The 27256-nt window shown below is 42.5% G+C and overlaps 1 protein-coding gene across 3 annotated transcripts; it reads left to right on the forward strand.

The window, feature by feature from the left end:
• Positions 1-3: 3 nt before the first annotated feature.
• PLEKHA8 (pleckstrin homology domain containing A8) lies at positions 4-26938 on the forward strand. Of its 3 annotated transcripts, none has more exons than XM_066991864.1 (14): positions 4-141; positions 8557-8673; positions 9287-9442; positions 10747-10871; positions 11518-11676; positions 12574-12614; positions 13337-13494; positions 15309-15468; positions 15869-15954; positions 16490-16548; positions 17664-17794; positions 18356-18426; positions 20051-20112; positions 20885-26938. In XM_066991864.1, the coding sequence occupies exons 1-14, from the start codon at positions 54-56 to the stop codon at positions 21080-21082; spliced, it is 1611 nt and encodes a 536-aa protein (XP_066847965.1). In that variant the 5' UTR covers positions 4-53; the 3' UTR covers positions 21083-26938. The 3 variants fall into 3 exon arrangements, with proteins under 3 accessions (XP_066847965.1, XP_066847966.1, XP_013027387.3); XM_066991865.1 differs by having other exon boundaries at positions 51-141; positions 8544-8673; XM_013171933.3 differs by lacking the exon at positions 4-141 and adding an exon at positions 355-711.
• The last annotated feature ends 318 nt before the right edge of the window (positions 26939-27256 follow it).

Raw genomic sequence — 27256 nt, forward strand, 5'->3', positions numbered from 1 at the left:
CCTGCGCTAAGAGCGTGGGGGGCCGGGCCGCGCAGGGCGGGCGGCGCCGCGCTATGGCTCTGGGCCCCGGCGGGGGCGGGGGGGGCGGGGGGGCGGCCGCCATGGAGGGGGTGCTGTACAAGTGGACCAACTACCTGAGCGGTGAGCCCCCGGTGGGGCCGGGCAGGGGCTGGGGGGGCCGGGCAGGGCTGGGGGGACCCGGGGGGACCCGCATCGGGGCGTTGGGGGCACTGAATGGCTGTCCCGGGCGGGGGGGGGTTAATGGGGTTAATGGGGAAACGCTGCTGGGTCGGGGTGCGGGGGGTTAGGGCAGCCCCGCTCGGCTTTCCCCTTCGGACCCCAGGGCTCCGGGGGTGGTATCGGTCCTCCCCCATGGCGGTGTGGTGGTTTAGTTCGCCCTGGGTCCAGCCACGGGAAAGTTTTGGGGTGTTTGGTTTGTGCGTTTCCAGCCCTAGTGCCCGTGCTCGCACTGAGGTGTGTGGGACGTGTCGGGGCCCCGCCGGGTGACCGTGCCCTTGGCACCGCAGGATGCGCCAGGACCAGCCGCGCGGGTCTGCCACCAGAACTGGGCTCGTTCCATCCACGTTTACCTACTTCGTTCCTACCGCCGGCACTGACCTTCGCTTTCAGCCCACAAAAGCAGGATGACACTTCGCACACCTCCGTCTCAATTAGTGCAGGGCGAAGGAAGCTTTTCCTTGGGTGCCAGAGGTGTGTCACAGCTGGGAGCTGGCTGAGCTTTTGTTCTCGACAGGAAATCTGTGATGGAGGATTGAAGCATCTTTCTGTTTCATTGCTGAAACTCCGCTCTGGTATTAAACGTGATGGTCAGGGTCAGGGTTACTCTGTGTCTTTAGGGATAGCCTTACTCTATGTCTTTTCTTCAGTTGTCAAAAGCCAGTCTGTTACGTGTTTGAGAACAGTAGATCGGCTGTTCTGCAAGCTAGCTATGCCTACATGTGCTTTCTTTTGGCATATAATGAAGACTTCCTGCCCTGAAGGCATTGGGTTATAAATTTATGCAGTGATGCAGAAAGAAATACACTGCTGGAATATGGTGTTTATCGTAGAAGTGGTAACGAGGGACTGAGAGCCAGGAAAACCTAATTTCAGAGATTAAAGGAAGCGTGAGGTTGAACGAGGGCTCAGCAGGTCATTCAGGGCAGTGCTTCTGTCAGTATTCTGACACCAGTCTGCTTTTCCACTTGTGTAAGGGTAATGGTGTACACTAAAAGTGGGGAAAAATGTGTGTTGTCTGTATGTCAGTGTATGTCTATGTAAATATACACAGCAGTTATCCCGTACCCTTTCCTCCTAATAATAAGGAACACCTCTCTGTTTCCCACAGTCAGAGAGCAGGTAGGACATTCACTGAAAGAACAAGCTCAGATCTGTGAAAAAGGAGAACTGCTTGCTCTTATTGCAGTGAGAGAGGAGCTGATGCAGTCGGTTGGTAATTGAGTCTTCTCTGGGAATTTTGGTTTTATAGTGTATTCTGTCAGCACCACCGTGAGAGGTGAAGTCCACACCGAGGTATTTCCCCACAGCCCTTGGGCAGGGAGCGAGATCTGTGTTACAGCCTACCCAGTTATTGACAGCAAGAACCTTTCACAAGTAGGAAACGCGTTGGGCTTTCCGTGGGCAAAGGTTGGAATGCAGGGTTTGCTTGCCAGCAACTGAAAGGCAGGTCAGCCCGCCTTACTGCTCAAACAAGTTATCTCCATTTGTCAGAAATGTACTTGTTTGCTTTATGTAGATTAGGATAAACCGAGTTAGTGTTGCTTGATTTCTGCTTGGAGATAAGTTTTTCTCTGGCATTGATCCTCTGCTCGTGTTGTGATTTGTACATGCAGGTGTTCCAGGCTGCCTCTGAAGGCTGAGTTTGGCTTTAGCCTGAGAGAGCTTAGTTTTTAGAACTTAGCGGTGTTGTATCCCCGGTACAGCGACTTCTCAGTGTGATGATTGCTGTTCTTGTAAGGCCAAGCTAACTTTGCCAGCTTTGGATCATATGCTCCTATTTATGTTCCCCATACTCACTTGCTCACTTCCTTTTGGAAACTGTCTCCTGTGTGACTCTCCTCCTGAACTCCAGCTGTGAGTCACGCTTCTTGTCAACCAGACCTTCTGATTAACAGAAGAAATTTCTTTAGTCTTTGGGGATGACCTGCTAACAATAATCTGAGATTTTTATTTATCCCAAGGCTTGCAGAATGAGCAAGTTATTATTTACCCACAGGGAAACAGTGGAGTTGAGGAATGCCTTCTTTCAGTTGTGTAACAGCTTGGCACTTTCAGCTGATTTTTCTGCTGAAGTTCGGTTAAGTTTGGATCTCCAGCATTTACCTGGGACGCTTTACCTGGGATAATTGGCCGCAGGAAGGATAGAGGCTGACTGTGGAGGGTATGGTGTGTATCAGGTGTTGGCTTGTGGATCAAAGGCAGCCTAGTCATTAGAAAGAAAACTGCTGACGGCCTCCACTGATTCGCCTAGTGTTCTTGATATGCTCAGGCAAGTGGCTTTGATCACTTTCTTCAGAAAGCTCACTTTTTCCTGTATTTAAATATTCTCTTTTTTAATTGTGCTGACTAACTAACTCGTCTTCCCTGAAGCATGCTCACACTCATGCAATCACTAGTGACGCTGCATCGCGCCACGTACCACGGCTGGCTCCTCCTATCCACCTTTGTGGATTGCTCACCATCATTTTATTGTTGCGCTCTGAATTCTTTCCTGTTTATTTCCAAGATACCAACACCAAGCAGTAGTTTTCGGGCTTCGTGTAAAGTTTGAAGTTACTCTTGTCTCTGATGTTTCAGACTTCCCAAACTTGAGGGGAACACTAAAGAAAATGTGAAAGAGCGTTAGTTTTTATAGCTTGATTCTGGGTGCAGGTGGATGCATAGATCCATGGATATCTGTATGATACTGCTTAGAGCAAGTCTTTGTTTTGGGAGTTTAAGAAATCCAACCTTTTAGGATGGGAGCCACCTCCCATCTGTTTGATACCAAGCTCTGAAAATAAGGCCCTCTGTTTGTAGAGATGGAGGAAGTAATTGAAAACTTCACACTTAGATAAACATTTGGTTCCAAAAACGCTTTTGTTTATAATCCTTTTTTTTCCTTGTTCTAGCTCTCTGGGTATAGTCCAGTTTCTGATTGCATAAAATGAGAAGTCTGGCTGTTGTGGAGGTGGAACTGAACAGCAGAGGTGCCTGCTGTCTTAAGGGAGGTGGTGTGACCAGCATTACTGACCACAGCAGCTGTCAGAAACCAGGCGTTGGTTTAGATGGGTGACAGAGTCTCACCCGGGACGCTTCAGGGACTGCTTAGGTCATTCTCTTTGGGTTCTGCATAATCGTTTGTGTGGTTTGACCTTTCTTATCAATTCCCCATAAGCGTGCCTCCCCCACCCCCTGCTTTTTCTTCCTGCTTTTGTCACACCTTTTTGGAGTTGAGTAAGGTGCCTGGCAGCAGAGAAGTTTGAGGCTGCAGGAACGGAGAGCCGTGTCCCCTCTGTCCTCTGTAGGGGCAGGTGCAGGAGTGACGCTGCAGAGCCTGCCCGGCAGCGCTGCGTTTCCCACCAGGTATGCTGCAGTACCGGTGCCTCTGCATTCTGCCCTTCTGCACTGAGTAGCTGGGTCAGACAGAATCAAAAGGTGTGGCAGAATGACGGCAAAAAGACAGCACCATGTGTGTTTGGGTAAATCTGTCGTGTTGGCTCAGGCGAGCAGGATGACCACACCACAGGTCGTGGGTGCCCCCAGGTCAGGCAGGAGCTGAGGAAGTGTGACCAGAGGAGGGAAATCCCCAGGAGCTTTCAGCAGGTGAACGTTTTTGTTGCTGATAATAACTCGAATTAGTGTGTCTGAGCAGTGACCTGGTTTACTGCACTTTTGCCTCCGTCGCTTTCAGCAATCGCTTCTCTGCCCTTCATCCTTCCACTGCCTCTATTAATAATGCCTTGTTACTGGCACGGTGTTCTCCATTCCTCACAAGCACGGATAGCTGGCCTTGGGCATAAAACTCATTTGCAAACATGCAATCAGTTGCCTTGTGAAGGGAGGCTGCTCTTCCACCGCTGCTAGCAACAGCACTGAGGAGGCACACAAGTTGTGCCACGTTTGTCTGTGCTTCTGCTGCCCTCACGGGTGGGGTTTTGTGCTGCCGAATCGTTTCACCACGGAATTAAGGCTGCAAAATGCATTGCAGTGCCTCAGATGGTACCTTCACAAAGGTGGGATTTTGAAAACTCTTCTGTGCATTTGCAATGTGAAGATTTTTATTGCCTTCGTTCCCCAGGGATATCCTTGTCCATCAGATGTGAGTGCATTAAGAGCGTAGCTTTTGGGCTGGTACGAAATGTTTGTGTTGTGCAGATGAGGAAGTGCAGAAGGTTTTCAGCACTGCCTGTGACAGCTCAGCAAGGTAACGGGAGGCTGGAAATAAGAGCTCTTGACTCAGTCCTGTGTTTTGGCTGGTGGAGGCACATCCTCTAGCTGGAAAATTTGACTTCCTTCATAACTGGGAGGCAGATATTTTAGCAGTTACATCTTGGGAAGATGGTGTGTTCTGGGCAACAGCCGCTACCTGGAGCAGGCTGGGTTTTAGCAAAGGTCCAAAATTTATGATGTTTGTAGACTTCTGTCAGCACTAGCAACTGGGGAAGGACCTATTGTGGCTTTTCACTTGCTTTTTGCAAGCTAGCAGCACTGCTTTAGGCTCGTTTGTGCTTTTTCAGCAGCTCTCATCTGGCTGTCCGTCTTTGAAGCTGCAGTTTGTCTGTCCCTGGGTGGTGGGAGATAAAGTTACTTGCTTTGCCCAGGGTGGGGTGAAGAGATGGATGGTGCCTGTGCTTGCTGTGAGATGCCTCTGACTATCTGGGTTCTCTTGTGACTTGACAAAGAAAAGCAGGGAGCTGCCCCCTGCTCTGCAGCTGTGCTGGGGGCTGCCACAAAGTCCTACTGGCAGCCTGGGATGTGAGCAGCAGGGATGTGATGAAGGCTTTAATTCCTGCTGTTAGGTGGATGTTGCTCTAATGTGGAAGTACGTAGTTATCTCCTACCCACACTAAAAATATGAATTAAGGTCAAAGAAATCCAAGGACTATTTATTGCATAAGTTTTTCTAAAGACTTAACGTTGAAGCCCAAGAAATTACTAAGCATAAATTATTGCAAAATTCTGGTAGGAAGCGAGCAGTAATAAAAAGCCTGAGTGTTTTGCCTTTGTGTCTTTTAGAAATGCAACTGGATCTGGCATCTCTTAATTGCAGCTTGTTTTCCAGGTCATCAGTTTGACTTCCTGAGTATGTAATTCTCCCAGATGGTTTGGCTTTGTGGATGTCTGTCGTGATCTATGTGTATTCAGATGGTTTTTTCTTCAGGCTTGGCACTTTGGAACCGGGGCTTTCTGGAGCCTGTGTTGTGAAGCGTTAAAGTTTGAATTAAGTCCAAATTTCAACTTTATCAAGAAATGTCAAGTTTGCTCAGTGATAGCTGCATCCAGACTTCCTGAGGTGTAATGATGGACGTAGGCAGATCTTTCAGACTGGGGGAACTTCTGGAGAAACACGGAATCCTCAGCAGGCACAGGCTGCTTAAATATCTGTTGTGGACAATATTAGGTCTTGCAGGTACTGCCGGTGCTAACTTTAAGTTTCACAAAGGAGTGCAGTGTGCATTAGGACCTGAATCAGTGGCTGCTGAGTTGTCTGGAATCTCTTTGCTGGCTTCTGTGACTGAGCCCTTAAGGTATTGCTTTCTTTTCGTGTGCCTTGAATTTTATTGTCTGCCTGGGTTTTTTGTTTTTCCTTTTTCCCTCCAGCAAGGTCAGTTTTTATTGTTAATGGCTCTGTGCCTCTAAGACAAGCGGTGGACATCTGAGCTATGTTTTGTCCTGCCCGTACACCAGCAGTATGAATGGGCTTAGTAAATTCTGCAGAGTTGTGTTAGCGCTGTCGCCAGTAAGACCTGGAGAGGTTCAGCCTTAACTCTTTATCTCAGGTGAAGTCTGAAAATTTAGTTCCAGAAACTGTAATATTCTTACTGGAGTTTATGGGGAAGGAATAAAACAGAATAAAAACAGGATTTGTGTTCATGGAAATGTCTTTTTGCTGCTTTCTTTTTTTGTATTTTTTTTAATCTGTTCTTTGCCTGACTGTGAATGTGAAGCTACTCTGACTGAAGATTGTATCCCTGTTGTACTGTCCAGGATTTGTCAGCCACACATTATTTTTAGCTGGTTGTTTAGGATAACCTTCCCATGGCTGCTGACTCAGTGTCACTGAGTACCAGGTGGTTAGTGCATCTTCTGACACAATCCTGCTGTGATTTCATTATTATTATTGGTTTCCTTTTATAATAATAGCTTTATTAGGATAACAGTTGTGTGCAGAAAATATAGGCAATTGCTGTATATATACGTGTGTGTGTTGAACAGCGTATCATTGCACTTTTAATACCCACCTAATAAAGAAGAGTTAGGTTCTGCAGAACAAGACAAATAACCGCTGATGTTGCAGATAAAACCCAACAAAACAAAAACCTCCAAATATATTGACTCATAACATTTTTAACTGGCATCCAAAGGGAACGGAGGCAGAGCGCTGTGTATGTTGGCTAATTGATTGCACGGCCCTTGATTGATGGCCTGCAATTTGGTTTTGAGCATCAGCTGCAATTGTAAGCTGCAGGACTGAGGCTGAAATTGTTCGTGTACACCAGCAGGATCCCCAGACTGAATTAGAGGCTTGTATCGACTGTGGCACTGGGTGTTATTTAAAGGGTTGGATCTGTGCCACCGAGTGTCTGAAGCAATTAACTGCTTGTCTCTGCTCAACAATCGCCTCCTTTTTTTGCAAGGTCCCCTTATCAATAGTGACTTTTAGGACAGTTTCTTTAGTTTGGTGGCAAGACAAATAAAACCCAGTCTTGTTGTTTTCTTTTGTCACTTTTTAAATTTTCATTCTTGTAATTTTTTCCTTTCAAACAAAATAAAGAAGTATGGAGAATATTTTGGCATTTAGAATGCTTTTATATTCAAGACAATGGAGGAACTCTAGAAGAGTGTGAAGAAGGATATAAGTTAATTTGTTTTCCCACAGTCCCGAAGGATCAGTAACCTAATAGGTTGTAAATCTGGAGCTGGTTTGCTGACACGGCGTGGCAGCCTGGGTGTCCTGGCTCTGGCCCTGGCCTGGGGAGCTGCTTGGTGCTGCTCAGGAATGAAAGCTGATTTCCTCCAGTGACAACGTTGTGGTCTTGCTTCTTACGTTAATGAGCTTCAGCTTTTAATTGGAAGTAAAATGATGGCTGGTGTCTTGTTTGTTTATATCTTTTTGTACCGAAGAAGTAATTCCAAAAGGGGTAATTTAGTTCTGAGGGTGGGCAGCAGGGTGGGCAAAAGTGGTAGCCGGAGCTATTGGTTTTGGTTTAGCCTGATGTTTTCATCGTCCTCTTGGAATGGATCCAGGAGCACAAGTTATTAATTAGGACTGTTTTTTATACGGGCAGCACAGGAGTTCCAAGAGCTATTGTTAAAGATGGCTTTCAGAAACTGTTTCCTCCTCTGTCTCCTCTTTACCTTGATTTAGGATTTTCTTGCCCTTGGTTTTGAAGCTAGTTTGACTAGGCTTTTCTGTAGGAGAAGAAGATAGTTTTGGGCCCCTCAGTACAAGAAAGACATCAAGGCCCTGGAGCGCATCCAGAGCAGGGCTACGAAGATGGTGAAGGGCCTGGAGCACAAGTCCTGTGAGGAGCGGCTGAGGGAGCTGGGGTTGTTTGGTCTGGAGGAGGCTCAGGGGAGACCTTATGGCGCTCTGCAACTGCCTGAAAGGAAGGTGTGGGGAGCTGGGGGTCAGCCTCTTCTCACAGGTAACCAGTGACAGGACTAGAGGGAATGGCCTCAAGTTGCACCAGGGGAGGTTTAGGTTGGAAATGAGGAGACATTTCTTCTCAGAAAGAGCAGTCAGGCATTGGGATGGGTTGCCCAGGGAGGTGGTGGAGTCACCGTCCTTGGTGGTGTTCAAGGAAAGGTTGGATGTGGTGCTTAGGGACATGGTTTAGTGGGTGACAGTGGTGGTAGGGGGACGGTTGGACCAGATGATCTTGGAGATCTCTTCCAACCTGAATGATTCTATATGTAAGGCAAGACTGCTGTGGTGGCTTTTGGAAAGAGCAAAGGGGAGGACTGAGGAGTGAAGAAATTGAGGGATAGTGGTCTGAAAAGGTGGCTTGGGGAGAGAGAGAGTCAGTGATACTGTGTTAGCAAAAGTACTGGGAATGAGACATGGCATCTCAGGAACATATCGCTGGGGTGTAGCTGAAAGCCTTCGAGCCCAGCTGCGTGCAGGCAGGGCTGCCTGCAGGATGTGATTGTTAGCAAGCAGGGGTTGTGGTGTACAACATCCAGGCCTGTCATAAATCTTACCTGTTCAAATGGTTTATTTTTCCTGGGGGAACCAAGAATCTTTGGGGCTTTATTTGCAGCAAGTCTTGAATTAGGGGTGGTGGAACTGCAAGGAGAGAAGTAACTGAGAAATTTAGTTTTGTTTTTCAGGCTGGCAGCCTCGGTGGTTTCTTCTCTGTGGCGGCATCTTGTCCTACTATGACTCTCAGGAAGATGCCTGGAAGGGTTGTAAGGGAAGCATCCAAATGGCTGTGTGTGAAATTCAAGGTAAGTATGATACAGTGACACAATTGTACAAAGTTTGTCCGATAAGCACAGGCAGCATTTGAGATGAGATTTCAGGACACAAAAGCTATTTGTTTTTTATTTCGATATTGCGCTTTTGTAGTAAATCAGTAACTTGATTTTTATTCAAGTTTGTATTCTACAGTATTTTGAAAATGTTACAAGAGCTGCAAAGTTCTACAATAATGAATATTCTACGTGGAGGTATGTTACTGTTTTATGGGAGCTGTGGTGGAAGAGCACATCTTCCAACAATTCTTCGTAGGCACAAAGCTAAAGCTAGGAATATGAGTAACCTCAGTACTAGGTCTGCTCACCTGTATTGGGTTACTTGCCATGCCTTTGAAGTGTGACTCCTGGATGATGCTGTATTGATCACAGAGCTGTCTTTCATAGCCTTTTGTCCCACAGCAGTACACATGCCCTGTCCATTCCCTTACTTAGAAGAGAAGTAACGAAATGGTAGTGGAGGAGGTTTGGAGCTATAGATTTGTACTCTCCCATTACTGTTTGACCTGCCACCTAATATCTGTTGGGATATTCAGTTGGGCTGGGAAGGGCTGAAGAACTGGCCTGAAACCTGTGTTGCTTCCAGTTCATCCTGCAGATAACACACGAATGGACCTGATCATCCCAGGGGAGCAATACTTCTATCTGAAGGCGAGAAATGCAGTTGAGAGGCAAAAGTGGCTGGTTGCACTAGGAACTGCCAAAGCCTGTCTGACAGACAGCAGGACACAAAAGGAAAAAGGCAAGAACTTCCTTTTCTGGCACATACTTTTTACTTTTTATTTCCCCATCCTTACCTTAGTAGATATACACACAAAAATGAGAAAATCAGTACTTGAACTCTGTGTCCAACCTGTGCTTCTGGTCTTTGGAGCTACTAAACATCAAGCCATATGGGAACCCTGGCTGGAAATCTCAGGCATTAGCTCTGGCATTAGTCCAGGAATCTGAAAACCTTGGTTTTTCCTTAAGACATACTATGTATTAATCATTTGAAAACTGTCTGTTGATGGCTTCTGTGAGTACAAGGAGTGACTAGCTCCTGGCTCTGGGTCACTGGGACGCAGACTGTTACTGTTTGGCTATGTATGAAGGCAAGACCCTCACTAATCACAAATTAATTTCTTTAATAATTCCGGGACTCTAATGTCAAAAAAAAATTACTTCTGAAAAATCTCAGATTGACTATTAGTCATAAAGTAGCTGAAGTACTCTGTCTAGATCTGGGTTCACCAGTACAAGAAATACATGGACATACTGGTCCAGCAAAGAGCCACTGAGACATTTTAAGGAAATATCTGATGGGACAGCGTAAACAAGATGGAGCCAGACTCTTCTCAGTGAATGGACAAGAGGAAATGGGCACAAATTTAAATACAAAAAGCTCCATTGGGACATGAAGAAAAAAAATGTTTTTACTGTAAGGATGATAGAGCACTGAACAGGTTGCACAAAGAAGCTGAGTCCATCCTTGGCAGTGTTCCAGACCTCACTGGACTTGGCCCTGAGCAAGCTGTGCTAGGTGATCCTGCTTTAATAAGGGGAATCAGACTAGCTGGTCTCCAGCGGTCCCTTCCTGCCTCAACCACTCTGTGATTCAAGGATATATATTAAGTGAATCCATTTGTGTTTAAAAGTACATGTCTTTTCCCTCCAGTATTTTTCTGCTCAGAACCCTGATCCTTTAACTCACAGTGTAATTGTTTGCCCTTTAAACTACTTAATGAAAACAAAAAGATATGAAGGGCTTTTGTTCTATTTGAAAAGCCCGTTGAGGTCAAATGTCATGTACTTGCTTTTTCCTCTGGGTTCTAAGCCTAGCAACACACTGTTCCTGCCTATCACAGCAAATAGTGAAACATTTTTACCTGTCATGAGCATAACTTATGGCAGTCTAGCTCATTTTTTGGGGTTGATTGTAAAACGTTTTGAAATAAAAAAGTATTGATTGAATTAGATTGGATAGTATTGTTGCAGCAGCTTTCTAAAATCACATACTCCAAGATGGATGCAACAAATTTAACTTATCTTTTGTTTCATTTTTAGAGTTCACTGAAAACACAGAAGCCTTGAAGACTAAAATGTCTGAACTTAGACTGTACTGTAACCTCCTTGTTCAGCAAGTGCATAAAACTAAAGAAGCCAGCATTTCTGGTGTGTCAGAACCAGAGGTACGATTATTTTTTCGGTGTAGACCAATTCTGTAAAGTCTTGAGTGTTCTGAACCCTTCTGGTTAGTCAGTGCAGCATTCATTCACAGTTATTTACTGTCTGTGTTATTCACCCTCTTTCTGCTGAGGACTTGTGGGAAATAGCATACCCCCATAATGGTTCTTGTTTAAGTGAAGTAATACTGTATTGTTGTTGGTAATGGGATACTTCATTCTACATGTTTTTCAGTTGCAGTATTTTTTTTTTGTTTGTGGGATTTTTGAAGTTACTGTTACCCTCAGATTAATCTGTATCTATTTCACTTGTTTGCTTTCATTTCCCATGTCAGTGATGTCTACTGGAATACAACTGTTGAATACATCAAGACTTGTATTTAATGTATTTAACACCAGAGATGAGTAATGTAAGATGCAGCTGTTAAAACCCAAGTCTGCTCTGCTTGTTGTAGAGAGAGGCTCACAGAAGTTGCAATGTTCTGAGAGGGCATAGCCCCAGTAATTTGTGGTGCCAGTTCTCTCATCAACTGCATTTTAATTTGTGTGAAACAAGAATCATGACTGTAGCAGTCATGGTCTTTGTAGACATTAGCTGCTCCAAGTTGATCTTTTGTGTTGAGTCTCTGTTCCAATTGGTTTCTTCCCACAGAGTGGGATTGATATGGGAGCTCTGTTGAAATCAACCTGTGACACTTTCCTGAAGACTCTTGAAGAATGTATGCAGATTGCAAATACTGCCTTTACTTCCGAGTTACTGCATCAGACCCCACCTGGATCCCCGCATTTAGCAGTTCTCAGAACAAACAAGGTAATGACGAGTACCCTTTTCTACCAGCCTTGGCTTGGAAGGTACCATTTTGTAAAGTAGCATTTGTGGAAGCAGGGAATGAATTTTTACTCCTACTGTAGCTAGTAGTCCTCCACTAGACCCGTTCTGGTATTTCCTGTGGCTTGCAAGTTAGGTAGGGCAATTTTTTTTAATACTCACTGGCCAATCCCTTAACTTTTAATGATGGGTGAAAGCTGTTAATTGCTGACTTTCAGGGCCTGATCCAGCTGCAGACAGTGGTGTTTAAAAGCATCCTGACTATATGGCAAACTGGTCCGTTGTGGGAGTTCACAGCAATTACAACTCATTTAAGTTACTGCAGCATCACATCTGTGTTAACATGCCAACAGGGGCTAATGAGCTTATCTTTTCAATGACAAGGACATTTTCTTGAATCTTGAATCCACAGCTACATATGTAAAATTGGAGCATCTCTGGCAAACAGCAGATTGAAGTGTGTGTAGGAAAGTAGATGCTTCACTGCCTCTGGGAAGTGAATTCACTTCACTGTACCTGGTATCTGGCTTCACATGACTTAGCCTAGTTTTTCAGATTTCTTTTTTAAGTAAAGAAAATGTCGTTGCAAAGAACACCTTGCCCTAGTTTTGTTCATGTACTGTATGGCATCTCACTTGACACTTGCTAACTAGCTTCTGAAAGAAGTCTTTTTTTTTTTCTTCAATATATTAATGTTATGATTTTGTAGCAGCTTTTCACGTTTCTCTGTACAGTGACTTTGGGTCAGAAGTAGTGAGTTTATGCTTTTTGGCTTTTCTGCTGACTGCAGTTTGGGTTTATTAAAAGTTCTAGAAACACAATACAGTCTTTTTGCTATAAAGGATGTCTCTCTATCCCCCCCCCCCCCTTGTCTTACAGATAAAACACTCAGTCTTGTCCAGCCACACCTCAACAGAAAGGTATAATAAGAATTACTATCAGTCTTTCTGATGTGTTTTGGGTAGTGTCTGTTCTTTCCGTATTTTCACTCTGATATTACCAGTAGTGGATACAGGCAGAATTGTATTGCTCTAAGCTCCATACTTGGAAACAGATGCAATAAAAGAGAGCTGCCTCGCCTCACTTAATGCCTCTTCTTTCTGAGTCCTTTCCTTTTTATTTTTCTCTTCCCTGGCCATCTACCCAGTGAATTCCTGGCCAGTCACCAAGCATCTCTCCCCACTTCAGTGCTCTTTCCTGCACCTTAGGCTCCACTCCATATGCTTGTAAAATCATTGATGAAGGGTAGATTATTATTTGTGGATGAGATGGCAAGAGTGTATATTATGTATTTAAAAGCAGTAATGAAGGGAAGTTGTTTTACCTACAATGTATGCCTGTGATTTCCTTTTTTTGTAATCAGTTAAACTTTTTTTGATTGTGTCTCTTGGCAGTGATCCTTATTAAAAATATACACTATATTTTTTAAGCTGAGGTTGAATCATTAATGTATATCCTACTTGCCGCAGACAGTTAATAATTCCTTTTATTATTGTAGACACGTCATTTTTCCTCAGAGAAGCCTGTGACATCATGTAATTTCTGGCAACTGTTTTTCCTGTATTGCTATATGTGTGCCTTCACAGAAAGAAGCTTACCAAGCAGTGTTTTGTACTAACCATTACTCCTTTGCTTTCTTCAGGCAGATGGAATTGAATCCCTGTGAAAATGGCTCTGTAAAAGCAGAAATTAACCAGCAAGAACAAATCCTTATTAAAAGTCTGGCGTGTTTAAACCTGGAAACAAATGAGGAGTGTAGCGATGTTTCTGTTGAGGATCACATAGAAGAGAATCTGGCAGGTAAATATATATTTACCACCTTTTATCCAGAATCATTGCTCCGTAAGTGGAGGGAGGTTTAGGCTGCCTGTGAGAGTGCTACTAATACTTTGCTTCCCAGGAGAGGGAATGTCAGTGTAGTTTAGTCTGATATCTGCCTGTTGTCAAGTCTTCTCAGCATAGCTCCTGCCTTTGCTGACAGCTAACTTAGGACTGAATGGGGAAGGAAATTAAAAGTTTTTTAGGACAGGTGCAGGCTCCTGTTGATGTTGATTGACATGAAGAACAATACGCTGTGGCAGAGGTTCAGCTGCTCTTGGTCTGTGGACAAGCATTTAATTCCCAGAGGCCCTCCTCTGGGAAAACCAGCACCTCCCCTATTATGCAGGGCTGCACTGTCAGAAGGGTGCATTGAAGCTTTATGCGCCTCTGTCAGAGGCGTTGACCTTGTAGTTGCTAACGATTGCTCTGGCAAATCTGTATGGAAAATAAACCCTTTTTTTCATCCTCCAATTGAGAGTATAGTAGAGAGCACCTTATTTCTTCCATTGCTTCACCAGTAGTATGAAACTTGGAGTTATGTGTGACTTTGGTAAAACACTTGAACCAATTCCGTATAAAATTCCATCCATTGTAGCTATATTGTTAAAGGCTTCTGAACTTTAAATGTTTCTTGTATAGACTTAATTTTATGTCTCCTCCTTCTGTTGAATGGACTGTGTTGTTCTTCAGCAGGAGCTTTCTCTGACTCACTGTTATTCTAAAACATCCATATGCCATCAGTCAAGCAGCTACTCTTTTTAAGCGTAAATGCAGGGGCCTTCCGTAGTATTTTGTGTGGAAGACATTTTTTTCTCCCTAAAAACTTCTTTCACATTTCCTTTTTTCCCTGAAGAGCATGGCTAAAGTCTCATTCCTCCTACCAGGCGTAAATGGTTCTTTTCACCCAGCACCAGGCTTAGTTAGTGGTTCTACAAACAGCTTGCTTTCAGGCTTTGCTCAGAGGGAGAGAGTTTGTTGCAGTTGGATCTCTTCGGCCAAGTTCAATTCCACTTCAAGTCTCTAAATGCTCAATGGCTTTTGAAAGTATTCCTTTCCTGGGGAGGCAGGGTCCCTGAGAAATTCTGGATGTTATTTTGGTGGTATGGCAGTAAGATGTGCTGTGGTCCACGGCCTGTGCACTGCAGATGCTGCTGAGCATATCACTTTGCTTCTTGACCTATTACCTGCAGTTTTCCATGAGGTCAGAAGGTCTCGCCATGTGTGGATGTGCCCTTTCTTTGGGTATATAAGACTTACATAGGTCTTCCTTTAGAGGTGCTTGTGTAGTCTGTTTGTTTGAAACAGAAGCACTTGACCTGAAAGAAGAAATAAAATAGACCGGAGAGAGGGAAAGGCAACTGGATCTTTTTCTGGCAAACTTTAAGATGATTCTTACAAACTGGGGAGAATGTAGCAACCTTTCATGTCATAGCAGTACCCATCTGAGCAGTCTGCATTGTTCTTTAGCTTCTGAAATGGGCTGTGCCACTTGATTGGTACTGGGGCAGTTGCAACTGGGTGAGAACTACACTCGTCTTCAAACAGATGTCTGCTACTGGCTTGCACACAATTGGTCTGACTGATTACTAGAAGTAGTGGGGAGGGGACTGGTGTGGATGTTGTTTTAGCATTTGACAGCAGCAGAAGTATGGTGTCATTAAATTTTCATGATCCAGCTATCCCAACGCCTTCCTTCAAGTTGAATACATCTTGAGAAACAATAACAACAATATGGGTTGTGCGGCTGTTTTATCTTTCTGTTTTTTTTTTCTTCTGTTTCCCATGAACGTAAGGCATTAAAGAAGATGGAAAGAACAAGCTGCAAGCTGTAGAAGGCTTTGGTGCCCACACGTTGCTGCAGTCAGAAACAGATTCTTTAAGTGGATTGACTCTGTGTGAGGAAGATGAAAATGAAAATGGCTTTCCTACCTTCTTCAGTGTCATGAGCAATAGGTAGTACATGTTGCAGATTTACAATATAAGAATAATGAAACTGTTAAATCTTTGACTCATTTTCAAGTCTGTTCTGTCTGCAAAGCTGTGTTTGAGGTTATTTAACAAGCATGCAGACAGCACAGAAATGGAAGAAGATATTCTTTGTAGAATCAGTTGTACAGAAGAGTGGGAGGGCTTTTTCCTTGTTTGTAATTACATGCCTTGCATGCCAGCAGATACGCATTTTCTGCAGTCATTTACTTTAAATGAGTGAAACAAAAGCCATGTTGATGGTTCAATGTCTATAAATTTTATCTCTGTTCAAATGAGGTGGGCATGAAATGTAATTTTTGTCTATAGAAGTTGCAGAAAAGGCATTGTTAAAGTAACAAGCTCTCTTGCTTGTCCTGGATACCAGGTTCAGTGATATTGAACTTCGGGAGGAAGAAGGCATACCAACTGAAGAGTTTCTGGAGTCATGTTACGCAATTGTGCCGGTTCTGGGTAAGCAGCTCCTTTTCATGCTGGGGTGTCTGAGTCCTTTTGACTGACACCAGCTACAAAAAAAAAGCGGTTTGTTTGGAGAATTCATTACTTCTCTGAAGTGATAGAATTAGTTTCTATTAGCAGAATGAACATGACTGGTACTAGATGTTTCTTATTCTTGCTCTTTATAGAGGATCCACTCTCATTTAGATGGGACCGATGTATAATGTGTCTGGAAATCTGTGGGTATATTCGGAACAATATTTTTTCCCCTCAACGGAACTGCATGGAGTGCCTTACGCATCCAGTACAGCTGACAGCATGTTATCAGCTATACCATCTATTGTCACTCTTCTTTTTTTTTTTAATTATTATTTCTTCTATTTCTTCTTTCTAATTTCTTCTTCTTTCTATTTCTTCTTAGGTTTATGTTGTTCCTCTAGTATTTTCCTAGCAGTTAGAAAGATTGTTTAGACAGTAAAATAAAATTGTTGCTAAGACATGAGTATTGGAAAAAGACTTAATCTTAAAGTATGGCCTTTTTTTTTCCTAGACAAGCTGGGACCAACTGTCTTTGCTCCTGTTAAAATGGATTTTGTAGGTAACATCAAGGTAACAGCTGATTTCGAACACTGACTGTTTGAACGAAATACGTATCTTTGCTACCAGGCCTCAAGAGTTTTTGTCATGGGAGTCAATACTAGAAGGCTTTTTAATATTTGATAACGTTGTTGTCAGATCAGAATGCTGAAATGTCACTAATTCTGTCCTTGAAGTACGTGCTGCGTTTAATAAATCCAACTGTTATGCACACCCAAACCTAGAAAATACTTGATTGACTGCCAAGTAAAAAGTCTGTTACACCTAATGAATGTGACTTGGATTCTGAGCTGAAAGCATTATAAGTCATGATGTGGTGGTATCAATATTATCTTTAAACTATAAGACAAATGGGGAAAAAAACTTTTCCTCAGCAAAGTAGCAGCAAATTAGCTGATTAAGAACCAGCTTTTCAGTAGCTGCAAATCAGAGCAGATCCTGTAGATTAGGTTCTCCTGAAAGCTCTTCTTGCTCCAAGTCTGGAAAGGTTTGAAGTGGCATTTGTGAGATAAGATGTGTTTGTAGTAAGACTATTCGTAGCTTTTTTTTTTTTCAAGAAAAAAAAAAAAAAGCAGAACATCTCCTGTGTGTATGATAAGGAACACTGTATACGTTCAGGTTTGTTTGGAGCAAAGTCACTCAGGAATTGGCTTATCTTGCTGGAAGTGGCCACTGAAAGACTGTAGAAATAGTAAGAGGGAAGAATGCTATTCAAAACAGAAAACGAGATCCTTGACTAAGCCACTCGCTTTTATTTGCATTGCATGATGTCGGTGTGGTGGGCTCACAGCAGCTAAGTCCTGGTGCAGGTAGAACCAGGCAGTGCTGTGGTGTGAGTTTGATCCAGCAGCAATGTGATCTCTCTTGAGCTGTGTGCCTGCTCTAGGCTAGCCAGGTGTGTCTGGGGTTGTGCACACTTTCCCAGTGCACAGCCATGGGGAATGCATGACATGAGCCTGTCAGCTGCTCGATGCACCGCACGTACTGAGCCTGAGGGAGGAACTGACTGGGGGAGAGCTGTAACAGCTTTTTGAAGGGAAGAATTGTGATAAATCGGTGCTGTTTATGGGATGGGATGCTGTTTGATCTTAAAATCGTAAAACTTTTCCTCTTGTTTTTTCCTCCAGAAAATAAACCAGAAATTTATAACCAACAAAGAAGAGTTTGATACCCTGCAGAAGATAGTGCTCCATGAAGTCAATGCAGGTGTAGCACAAGTTAGAAACTCTGCTACAGAGGCTCTCCTGTGGCTGAAAAGGTAACAGCTTCATATCAGTTTCAACTATAATCAATCAAAGTGCAACAAAGGACCTTTCAGCAATGTAAACTTTTATATCAGGAGCAAACTAGTTACTTTCACAGGCTCCATCAGTCCAAATTTACTAGGTTCAAGGTCACTGTATTGTCTGTAGTCATGTCACTGCAACTTTACCAAAAGGCCTAAAAGAGTGGTTGCAGACAACCCTTTTTCCTATAAAAGAAAAGAACAAGTTACAGGGAATGACTGTTCCTGCTGGGCCAGTACATCAGGCAGATAATTTCAGGCTTCAGCACAATTGTTTTAGCAAAGTGTTTTTTCTTTGGGCTGGCAAAGAGGCTGGAGAACGTGGCTGCATATCTTTGTTCAGATGGAAAATGGCTTCTTAATTCTGAGTGTCATAAGCAGTGGAGATTAAGCTAGGTTGGCTCCAGGATATCCCTCTGAGATATGGAAATAAGAGGTTGACTGTATATTGAAGTTAAAGCAGTACTGCAAAATGTGGGGATTTACTTTGTTATAAACATGGTTTCTCTTTATTTTGTGGGCTCATCCTGGCAGAGGTTTGAAGTTCTTGAAAGGATTTTTGACAGAAGTGAAGAATGGAGAAAAGAATATCCAAACAGCTCTGAGTAAGTGCTGGTTGCTTTATTCTTCATGGGATTTTACATACTTGGCTACTTTCCTTTTTGTTTAGAACATGTGTTTTCTTTTCTCCAGTGATTAATGATGCACGTAATCTCCAAGACACAACTTTTTTTTTGAAAGTTGTAGGGTTTTTTTGAAAATAATAGTCTTTGGGCAGATTAAATAACTGGTTGATGTTGACTTGATGCCAGATAAAGATTCACTTAATTGTCATACTTCTATCAGGGGAGACAGTCATATCTTCAGGGGAAAAAAGTATTTTGTCTCATTCCGTTTTCTCCACTGGTGTGCAGTGAGAGCATTCCCAAATTTACAGCTGATATTTTATTTCTTCAGTTCCTTGTGAGATTGGCCAGCACTCTTTAAAATCACCTCCTTGTCAGTATGGTTGTGACTTGTCTATGTCAGTTAGAAGGATGATCACAACAGAAAAATACTTTTTTCCAAATACACAATTTTTGTCACTTACTGAGTCAGGTTAGTGACCACAGCAAGTACAGTGCAAAATACAGAACTGTCATAGACTTGGTTCTTCCTGAGTAAGACCCTTTCTGTGTGCATGCAATCTTATGTTATAATAATCCAAACTTTGCAACTTCTGATGTTTTTAATGTCCCTTATATTGTCTATTAAGGCAGAGAATAGACTTGTCAATCCTATTCGCTACTAAATACCTTCTTTCCTCCGTATTTCTTTTTTTTATTACTGAATACCTTTCTCATACATTCTCTATCTTAATGTAAAGAAAAAGACGCCTTCCCCAGTCATTAGACTGGTAGATGGGGGAAGTACTTCACATTACAGTAAAAATTGTGCCTGGCTTTTACTGACTTTATGCACTCTTCAGGAATAACCATCTGCAGTTTTCTGAGCAAATATCCAAACACAGCAAAACAGATTTTCTTGCTTCAGCTCAGGGAAACTATAACACACCGTCTGATATTTAAAAATTCAGCTGAAAGCCAAGGATATGAAACAATGACAGTGCTAAGACTGGAGAAAATGAGACTCAAAGGTGTTAGTTTTTTATATAGCAAGCTTTCTGTATGAAAGTGGCGCTGTCTAGGAACATAACAAGGACCTTCATCAAACGCTACACTTGGGCACTCGTAAGAGAAGAATGGAGTTTGTGGTGTTTGTTTTTTTTTAAATACAGGCCCTGTGCTTTCTGTTCTGAGGGGTTAAAAGTTGACTCTCAGATGTAAAGTGAAGGTTCTTGTTCAATGTCTGAGCTAGCCATCCAGACTGAGGCTGGCTAGCCATCTGCTTGCAGAGCGTTTTCACCCCATATAACATTTTTTCAGGCTTGTACTGAACTGAGGACTAGAAAGTAGAAAAAAGTTAGTCGTGAAGCACAGCTAATCAAATAAAAAATAAATTTTCCTTTGTATCTACTTGAACACTTACTTGACATGGATGACTTGTAGGAGAATGACAGCAGAGCTGAGACCCCACTGCAGAAATCTCTTATCTGGCAATCCTTTTCTCCTTCCTTTCAGTTATAACTTTGGTGCTCAGGAAGGGCAATTATGTGCATCAGACAGTAATAATATGGTGATGCAAATGCAAACTCCATGCATGTTTCTATTTTTTTCCCTTTTCTTTAAGACAATGCTTATGGAAAGACGTTACGGCAGCACCATGGTTGGGTTGTCCGTGGCGTCTTTGCGGTAAGTGCTCATCTTAGTTACTGGTAGAGCTGGGGGTCTTGTTACTCTGATCTTCTGTTGGTTTTAGTTAACAAATGGTATTAAAATTAGAAGCATTAAAATTGGTAGGTTCCTTTGTCAGATCTTATCCTCAGGGTGAGAATTGTAGCTATCACTATGTTTAGTATTGAGCTTTCAGGGTGGAGCTTGTTTTCTGGAGCCAAACCAGAAGGATTACTTTTTGCATGTGTATTGTTTTCATTATGTGTTTTGCAGTCTTGCAGGGGCTCTTGAAAGAACTGAGATTTTGAGGTTGCTAGTTCGAGGACTGATCTCTCTTTGGGGCATTAGCATTCAGGAAGAGCTGATGGAGGTTGAGTCAGGGAGTTGAAGTAGAATTTACAGACTAGAGGAGATGCTTTATTTTTTGTCCAACCTAGCAGCTCCCCCGTGTGTCTGTCGCTGGAAACTGTTACTGAAACTATAAAAGGGAAAATGAAAGCCTCAGCCAATTGATTAAACAGAGACTGACAGGTAGAAGCAGGAATGTTGAGGGGGGCAGTTTCCTGAAGAGCATTTTGAGCATGGGGCTTCAGTGCAGAAGTGTGGGACACTGGCCTGGGAGCTCCCCTAACAATCTAGAATTCATTTGGGTTTTGTATTTAATTTCTAATATTTACTCTTTATTTGTACAAAATATGATATACTGACACTTCCTAAAAATCAGGCACCTCTGAAGATGTCTTAATCTCTGTGTAGACCTTCAGCTTAAAATCTTTGCTTCCTCTCCCAGTTAGCTCTAAGGGCGGCTCCAACATATGAAGACTTTGTAGCAGCTCTGTCCGTAGAGGACTATGATCCTCAGGAGGAAACATTTTACAAAGGAATGCAGAGGGACCTCAACATTTACTTACCAGCCATGGAAAAGCAGCTAAATATCTTGGACACTCTCTATGAAGTACATGGTTTGGAGTCGGATGAGGTGGTATGACTACAGCAAGCCAACATCTTAAACCTTCAGGGACTGTGTCTGTTAACAAAGATTTTTTTAACATCGTTTCTGTTCATTGTAGCTTTTCAGGTGGGAAGGGTGTGAGTGTTTTGGGGGAAAGGTATGTATGATTTTTGTTTTTTTGATGTGCACATTTTGTGTTTAAATGCAGAGGTACTGTTTCTCTTTGGGTCGTAACTATGTCTGTGATGAATGTTATTGACTCTTTCCTCTCCTGCCTCACCCCCTGTTCCCCTCACCTCTTCAAAGTAGCAGAGCAGAATTTGCCCTTTGCTCCCTCACTTTACATGGGAGCCCCGCATGCAGCAGATCAGTCATGATGTCAACACGGAGCCTGAGCAGGTGCTGCTGGCTCAGATTCTCCCGTGCCCTGTGCTGCTCACTGTAGTGAGCATTACTCTTACCCTGGTAGCAAAGAGAAGGGCAGTTAAATGCCAGTTCATTGTGTATGCTGCGAGTTTCCCTTAATTTGGGTTGAAGCTTTTTTTTTTTTTTTTAGCCTCCACAAATAGAGGCGATCTTCATCACAAGCACACACGGCTGGTGATCAAGAGCTTGCACCAGGAACCAGCCTTTGAAACTGGGCATTGCGTTCCCTCCCAGCTACCAATATGTGCTGAGTTTTATTCCTTTCAGCTCCTGCCAGTGGGCCAAATGTACAGGAAATTTCCCCTAGTGCCCTCCACAGCAAGAGGATGCTCCTGCCCATAGTGCTCGAGCTGTGGTTCAGGGCAGCCTGCTGCACCATTTATCGTAGTGCAGGAAGGAGACGTGTACGCATGACGAGTGGAAGGAAGGCTATAAGCACGAGGTGACATTTCTTCTGCACTGGTACCACCATTGCTCCCTCTGCCCCCCGTGTCCCGGTGCTGTGGCTGGTGAGCCAGAGCCTTAGCTGGCACAGAGTGGCAGAGCCCAGCTAGTTTCAGTAGTGCTTTACACAAGCAATTGAAAATCATGTCTATCACCCTGGTTTATTAAAGTTTTGTGTTTTTTCTATATTTTGGGCTTAGGTTTTTTTAAATTAAATTCATACAAATATAATATTTGCTTTTAAATTGAGTGCAGCTAGCAGTTTAAAAAGCAGATTTCATTAAAGTCCCTCTTAGGCTGCCGTTATAGGCAGGACTTCATGGAAGTGGACATGAAGTAGTGACGCCGAGGGGAAGCTAGAATGTGTCACTGAGCCATTACACATCGGGTGAATTACAAACCTTAAAACCTGAAATTATGCAGAAGTGGCTTGAAATTAAGAAAGTACGATTTGGTGGTTTTCTCCTTCTGCTAATATCAATTTTTAAAAAAATGTGCTCCTTAGCACTGCTGTTATTAGAAATAATAAAGAAGTCCTTTTAGTTAGTGATATGGTTACGGACAAAATTCCTACTTGGGTTGAAGACTAGAACACTGTCTGTGAATTATTTACTGCCAGTACAAGGCGTAAGTGGGTCTCTCAGTAATGACATAGGGATTTGGATAGCTTTGTCCAAAGAGATGAGTTTAGCCCACGTAGAGGAGATAAGATTGTGTTAATGAGGTACTTAAACTTAGTAATATCTTCATAAATACAGGAGAACTTTCATTGTTGCCATACTCACAGGAGAAATACTAGCTTTTGCTAGGCTAAAAAATTAATTCTAAAATCAATGTACTGCAGGCCTGCTGCCCTGCGTTGTTCTGAGATGGGAGCCTCTCTGCATGTTTTGTACTTTGTACTTGATCCTTTCTAAGGAGCCCAGCATTGCAAGCTTTAAGAAAAGCATATGATGCTTGAAGACCAAACGTCACACTAGGTGCATAAAGCAAGATAGTAGGACTGTAATTAGGTATTTAAACAGTGTCACTTTCTTCTTCCTGTCATCTTCTCTGAGTTGTGCCTATCTGTAGTTGCTACATGCACCAAGGAAGAATCAAAAGGATGTAGGGTTTTTAATTTTTGGAGTTTTCTTAATTTAAGTAGTGTGTATTTATGTTAGCATATAAAGTAAGAACTTATGACCAAAGCTCCATTCAGTTATTTCTCTACTTGCAGTGCTAAAAATGAAGCAGAGAGCCTTTGGAATTTGGCTGTTTGCTTCTTGTAAGCATGAATGCAAAAAAAAATAAAAAAAAAAAAGGAAAAAAAAAAAAAGAAAAAAATACCCACAGCTACAGCAAACAACCAGCTCTCCCCCCCATGTGGTTTCCTCAGGGTTTTCAGCTGTTATGAGGGAAACTTTGCTATAATAGGTCTTAGCTGAGTGCTCTGAGAAAGCAATAGAGACCACATTGCCACAGAATCAGTTGGCATATGGGGACAGCAGGAAGAGATCACTCTTTTCTCAGAAATGAATTGCAAGATCATGTTTTTGCTGTAAGCTTTTCCAGTAGTAGGAAAATAAATCTAGCACTTAAGGGCTTGGAAGATTTTTGGTTTTATTTTTCATTTTTTTTTAACTAGCAGGAGAACCACTAGTTTGTTAGTAGCGCATCAAACCCAGTGTTTGATGCAAAAAGTAAAGAAGCTTTATTTCTTAAGCAAAGAACTTAACGGCTTCATTGGGCCACTAGCTTCAGCAATTACTAACTTCTACAGTTCTTCTTTCCTCTAACAAGCAGATAGTAGTCCACATTGCATGTTCTCTAACCAATGTGGCATCATGCCTGAGAGCAGGCTTTCTCATATTGCTCTGCTGTGTAAAGCTGGTCTTTCTGAACTGTGGAATTGGTGCTTGAGAACGTTCTCAGTGGCTTCAGGAGACCCCTGAGTCCTTGTTGCTTGATAAGGGACTTGTAGAGATGGAACTGAGCAAGGTCACCTTGCCTTCAAATCCTGTACTTCACCACGCACTGTTCTTGCAGGATGTTGAGCACTTTGAAGACTTACAGATGCTATCTTTCCAGTCCTGCCACCACTGAGAAAGGAACCCATGCAGCATGTTGCAGAGCTGAACTCCAAGTTATACCTCTAGGGATGCGATAGACCAGTTTACCAAGCATAAACAAGTAACACTGCTAGGCAATTAACTTCTTATGATGTCAGTTTGGCAAGCACAGAAGGTTCTTCTTGCTTTTGATGATTGTAAAGGACATACAACTAACTTCTGGCCTTCAAATTCAGAATTGGGAAAGAGGTGGGTGGGTTTTGTTTGATTTGTTTGGTTCATTGATTGTGGGGGAGTATGTTTGTTATTTTCCTTTAATGGCTGAGGTTATAAACAACCAATCTGCATACTGATCTCGGTCCATGTGACTCTCAGATAAACAGCACCCTTGCTCTTTATACTTGATGTGAACTGCTTTATTTTCTTAAACTGCACTGGTCTGAAGTTTTTGCATCCCTTTCCTTTAGAAATGCTTTCGGCTGTTTCCTTCGATGTCCAACAGTTGCATATTCTCAGGGATTTTACTTAGCCATGGCAAAATAAGAGTAATCACAGCCTTACCCTAGGGGAGTAAGAGTGTTTTTGTGAAATTAGTATGGCAGGGTATAGAACTCTGTACAGCATATGACATGGACAAAGTCTATCCAGTGCATGTCCTTGCTGAGACATGGTAAATCCCAAAGCAATCTGATCAAAGTGCTATCTAGTGCTGAATAATGGCTGTCAGCAGATTTTAATAGAGATCACACACACATCTTTGTAACGTAGTGCTATTGGCATTAGAGCAGAGCTCCCAAATAATTTCAGCAGAGTTCTGCGTAGCAATGTGAGGCTTCTATTTATTTTATTTATTTTGTATTTCTTTGTAAAACAAACGATGTTCTGGAGCCCCCTCTGCTATTTTAAGACACCATACTCAGTTGCATAGTGAAGTTCTGTGACACTACAATGGTAGAGTATGACCTGGACACTCAAGTGCTTTAGTGTTCAGGAGTCATTGAAACATCCTGTCTTGATGCTGTCGTAATATGGGTCTCCCTTCAACAATGCACTTACAGTTAAGGGCCATATACCTTCATTTACGAACTTTTTGTAAAGCATCATCATGATTTAGGTTACAGTTGTTTGCTTTAAAAATGTTTCGTAGTTTGCATATTGTCATTTGCTTGGCTGGCCATATGAAAAGTGTGCCCAAAATGTGCTCCAGTTGTTTGCAGTGTGCTTTGACAAAGGGACATAGACCACTATAGAAACCAGTGTTATTGACATGCATATGCTGGACCCTCTAACCCTTTCTTTTTATTATCAATTCAGCTTTTGTGAAAAGCTTTAGAGGACCCTGAAATGCCTTTAAGACATCAGAAAAAGATCATTAGCACATTCCTATCTAGCTGTCTTTCCCTCTTTCCACCTGTTCCCCACCCTTTCCTTCTGTTCATCAGTTTCTTTGATGCCAGATGTGTTGCTGTCCAGCTGAAGAACCTCTATAAAAGTGTGAAGCAGGAGGTTTTGTAAGTCATAAAAATACAAGCTTTGAAAAGCAGATCTGAATTCAGTGGCAGGCAACCAAACACAGTCAGGTGGAGAATGTGCTGCTTTGTCTTCGAAGCTTTGCTCTTGTTTGACACATTCTGCCAGGAAAACCATACCACTTTTAATTTCACTGATGAGATTTAAATCGGGACACTTCAGAATTGGTAGTTCTAACTCTTACGAATGAACACACTTTATATTTTAAATGGGCTTACTTCTCTTGCATGCGTAGTATTGAAAACAAAAAGAAGGGAGGAGGGATGTCTGAAAACTGAATTCATGCCTTTTTGCTACCTTGTGTAGCCCCTTGGTGAACAAACCCTGCAAACTCTGATGTTCTGCATTCTCCAAATAATAGAAAATCGCCCATGAGCAGAGGTAGTATCAGAGCACACTCACTGGCTCAGAGTAAGGCCATAAAGCTACTCACAGTTCACACAAGGATTTCAGCACTTGCTTTGAAGTTAGAGCATAGGCAGATGTTTCACTTAAACACAGTCTGTTGCACTGGCATCTGTTTCCTCAAAATGTGGCCCTTGACTGGCATTTTTAAATATCCCTTTCTTGGTGTAGTATTCCACCCACCTCCAGTACTACCCCCATGTGCTAACGAGCTTTTCTTTTTTTTAATTAAAAAAAAAAATTGTTAAACAGAAATCAGGAAAGAAGGAGGTTTCATGTTTGTTTACTTTATTTTTGCAGCATTCAGGGGTCCAAAATTTATTCTTTGATTCCTTTATTTAATGTTACCTTGACAGTTTGTGATATTTGTCTACTTGAAACTGAACAAGTAAATTGCATTCCAGGATATGGTGACTAAACTGAAAACCAAAGCAGCTTGCTTCTGTGGTTTCCATTCCTATTTTCTTTCACTTTTCAATCCAGTTTTGGGCATTCATTTTATTAATGTCAAGCTGAGCTTACAGTTAGCCTTACTTAGATGAATACATTGTAAGAAGAAGAGAAGGTATATTGCATCACCCTTTAAATTTAATTGTAAGGGCTTTTTCATGCCCCCAAACTCACCTCCTCCAATGTAAGCATTGCACAAATCATGCTGTCGTAAGTAGCTCAGTGTTGAAGTACTTTGGAGTTTCCAGTCTGCATCATTTCTCAGATCACACAGCATCTGTCTGTTTTTTCTTTCAGAGTATTGTTAAGACCTTTGACAGACTTTTATATTATTTCATGATAATAAACTTATTTTAAATAAGCATGTTTTAAAATCTCATTTTCTCCTTGCATGGATTTTGTTTTTTTATTACAACAGAGGGCCTAAAGTGCTCTTCAGGACTGCATCTGTTCTAGGTACTGTGTGAACAGTCAAAAACAGTATGTTTCTGGTTCATAGAAACTACCTGTATGTATCTTTGTATGAAGAATGTTAACACATGGAGCCTGTTTTGATTACAAGAATAAAAGCTGCATCTGCAATAAAGTTGTGGTTCCTTGGCCAATGCAAATAGCTGAAGGCTGTAGTTACAAAAGCCAGCCTGGCACTGTCAGAAGAATTCATATTTAATAATTACATGTACTATATGTCCTTCTGCCTACACTCCAGTCTCTTCAGGAGTATCTGAAGTCTTTGAAAGCTCCATGGTCATCTTGAGAAGCTGTTGAAGACCGATGCCAGAGCTTCAGTGAGGGCTCTGGCAGGAGCCCCACACTCCGCATCTCTCCACATGTCTCACTTGTTGGTGCTGAGCTGGTGGGTAGCTGACATCGTGGCGAGGGTGAAGGAGTTTAGACGGCAGTG

The sequence above is a fragment of the Anser cygnoides genome, chromosome 2, assembly GCF_040182565.1.
Source record: "Anser cygnoides isolate HZ-2024a breed goose chromosome 2, Taihu_goose_T2T_genome, whole genome shotgun sequence".
Taxonomy (NCBI): Eukaryota; Metazoa; Chordata; class Aves; order Anseriformes; family Anatidae; genus Anser; species Anser cygnoides.

Excerpts from the sequence above, each read along its gene's own strand:
- PLEKHA8 (XM_066991864.1), top strand. The coding sequence starts at position 54 with ATGGCTCTGGGCCCCGGCGGGGGCGGGGGGGGCGGGGGGGCGGCCGCC. Across the intron at positions 10,872-11,517 it reads CTGGTGTGTCAGAACCAGAG|AGTGGGATTGATATGGGAGC; the intron begins GTACGATTATTT and ends TTCTTCCCACAG. Across the intron at positions 20,113-20,884 it reads TTGTCCGTGGCGTCTTTGCG|TTAGCTCTAAGGGCGGCTCC; the intron begins GTAAGTGCTCAT and ends TTCCTCTCCCAG.